Raw genomic sequence first — 6,034 nt, forward strand, 5'->3', positions numbered from 1 at the left:
AGGAAAATTTAAATCGCATCATATGACCCCTTTAATAAATATATTGGTAAATATGGTGAATATGCATGTTAAAAGTTTAACAAACTTGAATCCGGTGCGAAATTCGCATGGGGGAAATTTTTTACTCGCATGTCCCTCGCACAAAATTCCAGATCGTGTGGATTCTTATTGAGATGAGCGAGTTTTACCTGCGGATTTAAGGAATCCACATGATCAGGATTTGCGTGAGGCCAAAAAACTCAAGCAGAAAAAGTGCCAACGAAGATTTCACAACGTGTTTAAACTGTTCACATGCTGACCAACAGAAAGCTGCTTGGTTTGAAAGTCACTGTGTCAAATGTGCTTCATACATCAATACATTGACAATAGACAAATTTTTTTTTTTTGCGAAAAATAAATTCACTAACGTGACCGCACCTCTACTGTAGAACGTAAATGCACAGCACTTTTACGCTACATAAAACAGCTAAATATAAAAGATATCAATATAAACCCACTAAATAACAGTTCGTGGGTATATATACTTTAGAACTGACTATAAATATTTCAAAAACACCGAATAACTTATTAGTAAACATGCAAGATTGGGGTGTCCAGCATTTAAAAACCAATATAAACCTCTCACTTCCTGCAGAGCCAAAGAGGTGACGCTGCCTCAAAATCTCTTCAAAACAAACTGAAGAGCATTGAACTGATATAGTGGCTCTATCTGGTGGCTGTAAGCGGAACTGCAGCAGGACGATCTCTGATTTCCTGTGTTTTGCAGCAGAACAGGAAGTAGAACACATTATCTCCCACATCCTGTTTTAAAACTCTGGCTGTTATAACCCTGCTTACTGAATATAGAGAGTGAAAACCCAACCCTGACAAAATGACACAAGGGTGAACATTTCAAATTACATTTATTCAAAATGCACATCTTCACCGTACAGCAAAATACACATGGTCTCCGAATTACACATCATGATAGAAATTATATTTCTATGCTGTTTTTAAATGGAACCTGGTTTAGTTTTACACCTAATATAGTAAAAACTACACAAATGTTCAAGTCATAATTACCAAAATGTTCATCAAACTGTGCGTAGTAGTTCTGACCCCCTCTCATCCACATTCATCTGCACTGTAGTGCCAAGTAATTTTTGAGTACATTTAAAACACATTTAAATGATATGGTTTGTGTTAGAGGCAGAGAGGAAGACCAAGTGTAAAACTGCATGTTTACAGGAAATACAGTATGTTTGCTGATGCATGTCTGCAGTGCTACAGGAAGCCCTCGTGTGAATGAGACGCATTAACATTGAGAATTACAGTAATTGTAATATTAAATCCTCATCCAGTTCCTCTCATCGCCAGTGGATGGAAAACACTGATGCAAACACACACACTCACGGAGTATTTAGGGGTTTTTCTTCTTAATGATCAGAGGTCCGACATTATCACCAGTTTCCTCATTGTGTTTGGTGTGTGCGCCGTCACAGTATGGAAACTGTCCAGGGAACAAACAAATACATACAATTCACAACCACACATGATGATCATTCAGAGAGTGTGATGGCGTATCTGTACGCTTCCTGCGGTTTTAATGTTTAAACTTTGCATTGGTACGTCTGCAGGAAGCTCTTCTAGATCACTATGGTGCTTCAGGATATGACAAACAGTGACACGAGGGTGCATAAATGAGAGAAATAGCAATTCTGGGGGAATTATACCATTAACCCTGTAAAGCCTGACATATGGAATAATGGCCAAAAAAAATAAAAAATCAGAGTTTTAAAATGGAACAGTGTATTGAACCTTTAGAGAAAAGTCTGCATATGTATTTTTTTTGTTGAATATCATATTTGATACATCAGAATTTGTATGGCTAATATAATATGATATAATGATATTATGGAGCTCACACTTGAGGAAGAAGGAAAAAAACACCTCCATGTTATTCAGAAGCTCTAACTGCAAAAAAAATTATTTTCTTCCTTATTATTTTTGTCTTACTTTCCAATCTTAAATGAAGATACAATTAAGAAGCAAAATTACACACGTGAACATGTTACAAAACATTGTTTTTTGAAAATTTTATCAAAATTAAGTGACTTCACGCTTAAAACAAGACAATCAGTCTGCCAATGGGGTTAGAAAAATAAACTTGTTTTTTCTTTGAATTAAGTTTATTTGTCTTGGCAGACATTCTTTTCTTGTTTTAAGCATAAACTCAATTAATTTTAATACATTTTTCAATTTTATATCTATGCAAGAAGAAATATCTTTGTATATCTTTTTTACAGTGAGAAAATTAAGCAAAAACATGCATTTTGGTGAAGATGTTATTTATATGGCTAAAAAGTAACATGAACTTTTATGTAAAACAATGATTTTTTTTCATAAAAGTATAACAGACTACTTACATAAAATGCTTATAAATATCATTTGTCACTCCTAATAATATGTCTTAGTAAGATGATATTTAAATGCTTAATTTTATGATCAAACACTGTAGTTTTTAATTGTGGGGCAAAACATGTAATCAAATGCAATACAATGACGATTAAGAGATGAACAAATAAACGTTCCTCAAAAGCCTGATATTTGATATTCATATTTTAACATGATTATGATTGGATAATTGTTTTAGTCCATCAAACGTTCATCTTGAAATATTTCTAACAATATAAAAGCTATATTGATATATTAAATATTTCACAGCAAAAAGAAACGTGTAAAACATCCTGAAGGGGGGTGTTTTAAAATGATACCAAAAGGCCTTTTACTTGCTAAATACGTACAAATGAACATTCAGACAGAAGACATGTACAAGATTGTTTATAACAGGCTTTTCAGTAAAGTTTTAATCTTGTTAATCATTTAGAGGCCTTAAAATTCATGTATCAAATTTTTAAAAAAAGGTTCATACAGATGATCTCCAAACAGGCCATTGGGATGAAGAATAGCCACACCATCCTATTAATATGAACTCAGACACGTGATCCACTGAGGTTTCACTCACCTTCTTGGACCTCCAGCAGCGGCAGTAGACGGCCTTGTTGCCGATGTCCTCCATGTCGAAGCTGTGCACTACTTTGGAGCTGTCTTTGTTGATTGACATGTTGACCCTGCTTTCGGGGCTGCTCTGTGAACTGAAGTAGCGTGTCAGCAGGTAGGTGCTCAGAGCCGCGGCCACTGCAACGGGAACGATGGTGATCAGCTGATCTGTAAATGTACACATGAGGAGGCGCTCGTTTTTGACAGGGCCGGGAGCTTCCTGCACACTATTCTACGAGCATTGCTATTTTCTAGAAAATATTTAGTTTAATCTTTGGGTCAAGCCCAGCCATGTTGAAACTGGATTTTGGACATGATAACCTAGGTGGTTATTAAATTCCTTTTGTTTTTCTATCTAACTCCCTTTTGGAATTTTTCTCAATTCCATTTTAATGGATAATATAAATGTTAGTAATCAAAAAGCTATTTGAAATTATGAAATGTAAACAAATTGAACAAAAATGACCCCATGGAATCTATTTTTTTCTTCCAAATTCTGTTTTATTTTTCCCAATTTCCGTTTTCTGTTTTTCAGTAGGCTAATTTCTTGAAAATTTTTAAGTAATAGTGCTTTTCATATATGAACTTGAAAATGGGCAAAGCACTTAGGTTCATTTCCAAGTTCGGAGAAAAGTAACCTTGCATTTGACATCGATAAAAAGTCCTATTAAGGACAAAAAACATAACTGTTAAAACATTTCACAATATCCACTTGCCCAAAACCATACTTCATTATTTTTTTCCCCACAACAGTTAGTGTTTCCAAATGTTATTTGTAACAATAAAGGCTTTGTTTAGTAAAATACATTTGTTAAAATGTCTTAAAAAACATGATTCATCCATTACATGTCATTTGGAAATTGTGCCTTTATGAAAAATTACAATGTAAATTTGGTCCTCCACACCTGGAGAGAAAAACGTACACTGTTATAACTATAACTAATAGAAAAGTAATTTTGACAGTGGCTCTCATGCAGCTTATATTAAACAATTATTTCACAGGTCTGAATACCGCATTACCTCAGCATTAGAAATAAGTGAATCTTCAGCTCAGAAAATAAATCTGAATACTAGTTTGTGGTCATATTCTAATTTCCCTGGTTCCAAATCATTTTTTCAAACCTACGATTTTCTATCTTCAGTATCACTCATTTATATATTTCTATTTCATACAGCCTTATCCAATTGCGCCATTTAATTTCTATATTATTTTCTCTAATTAAGAAAATCTACATGAATTTAAATTTCATTGAAACACACCCGGTAGTTATTAATTAACAGCTATACAACCAAAGCAATACTGCCCTTTGGAACAAACTACTTTAGACAAAATAACTTTACAATTTGATATCAGTAAACCAACAAACTCAAGTGTCCAAACAACAGAAACACAGTCTAGTCTACAGCCTTTAAATCAAATCAATGATTTGCAAATAAATATTACATGATCTGTAGCACACATTACGCTTATGCAGCTTTAAGTATACTATAAAACACATGCAGTACAGAATAAAAGTGTTTATTGACATTATGGGGTGTATTTATGTGTCTGGTCTTCAGTGTCATGTGAGCTAAACCCATGAAACTTAATCAGCACTAAAATATAGTCACGACATACTGTATGTCAACACAGATACAGACTGGCTAAATCCAAAGAGTCTTTCATCTCAGACTGTAAATCCTGGTCAGGTGAGAAGGATTCACTCCGACTCTATTAATGGTAGTCCTACTGATTTCCGCGAATCGGTTCTTGAGAACAAATCGTTTCGCAATTCTTTAACGTCATCAAGTGATCACTGACATCTCGTCGTGACATATTATAAAGCTAGACTAAACTGTCATACAGTTATTAAGTTGTAAACGTATTTTAACACGTTTTTTATTTGTGAATGTGGACGAATCGTACAGACAGATTCGGTTCAAATGATTCATTTAAAAGATTCGACTCAAAACAACTTTTCGTTCATCGCTGTGTTTCCCGAGATATCAAAACAATTGAGTTTGTCAGGCTCATGATCTGCGCATTACAAATGCTGCAGAGAGACATGGCAACAAGATGCAGCTTTATTTCCTACTAAAACAGTGCATTCATTTAAATATCCGAAATGCATTATCAATCAATCCATCCAAAAAATACCTGCAAACCTATGACCTAATAACGCGTGCGTGCAATAAGCGCCATAAAACTCATCTGTACTGTATGCGTTAGAAAGCATAACCTAACATAAACAATGTATAATCTGAAATGAACACAATTTTCCGATACACAACATAGAATCGAACATGCTGACAAATATGTGTTGATGCTTTATGGAATTGCTGCAATCCATCAAGGTTGCAATCGGCTTTATATTAAATTAAAACACTACTCTTACCTTTAGAAACCTTAAAACCAGGTATTAACCCGGGTTTAGTCAGAGCTGAAAGCCCTGGCACTTGAGATTCCATGACGGTAGTTGTTTGGACTTCAAGTTAAAGGGCACCACAAGGTCTGAGACGCTGAACCTGAGTGGCGCCATCACTGCGGAAACTCTGCGTGATTGCGTCACTGGATAGCTGACCAATGGCTGGAGAGCGTGACTCACTCGCACTGCTAGCTCAGATTACTGTAAACACGGGGCCCAAATCCCTCTTTACTGTGCAGCAGGCCGTTTGGTAGCGAGGGTTTGTTCATTATACACTTTTTAACCCTGATATTTAAATGTTTCATAATATAAAATTTTACATAAATACCAAACCTTTAAAAGAACGTTCACTTGAACCTGGCTGAAAAGGTTTAAATAAAAACAATTTGTCCCTGCACTATGGACAACCAGTAATAAATAACTTGGTATATAATATAAATAAATTAATTTTGTAATAGCCCATTTAACACAAAGCATTTCATGATACCCAGTTGCACAAAACAATACTTCATTTCTTTCCATAATATTTCTGGATGTCACTTCAGATAATAAAAGACTGTGTTTTCAGAAAAAAAAAAAAAACAGAAACA

At 34.7% G+C, this 6,034-nt stretch overlaps 1 protein-coding gene across 2 annotated transcripts; it reads right to left on the reverse strand.

The window, feature by feature from the left end:
• Window positions 1-920: 920 nt before the first annotated feature.
• On the reverse strand, window positions 921-5,576 carry LOC107758504 (CDGSH iron-sulfur domain-containing protein 1). Of its 2 annotated transcripts, none has more exons than XM_016576243.1 (3): window positions 5,415-5,576; window positions 3,005-3,207; window positions 921-1,489 (listed from the first exon to the last, which is right to left on the reverse strand). In XM_016576243.1, exons 1-3 carry the CDS (start codon window positions 5,485-5,487, stop codon window positions 1,400-1,402), a joined length of 366 nt encoding a protein of 121 aa, XP_016431729.1. In that variant the 5' UTR covers window positions 5,488-5,576; the 3' UTR covers window positions 921-1,399. The 2 variants fall into 2 exon arrangements, with proteins under 2 accessions (XP_016431729.1, XP_016431730.1); XM_016576244.1 differs by having other exon boundaries at window positions 3,005-3,177; window positions 5,415-5,575.
• Window positions 5,577-6,034: the final 458 nt, after the last annotated feature.

The sequence above is a fragment of the Sinocyclocheilus rhinocerous genome, unplaced genomic scaffold (genome assembly GCF_001515625.1).
Source record: "Sinocyclocheilus rhinocerous isolate Xijiao unplaced genomic scaffold, SAMN03320098_v1.1 scaffold474, whole genome shotgun sequence".
In the NCBI taxonomy this organism is placed as follows: Eukaryota; Metazoa; Chordata; class Actinopteri; order Cypriniformes; family Cyprinidae; genus Sinocyclocheilus; species Sinocyclocheilus rhinocerous.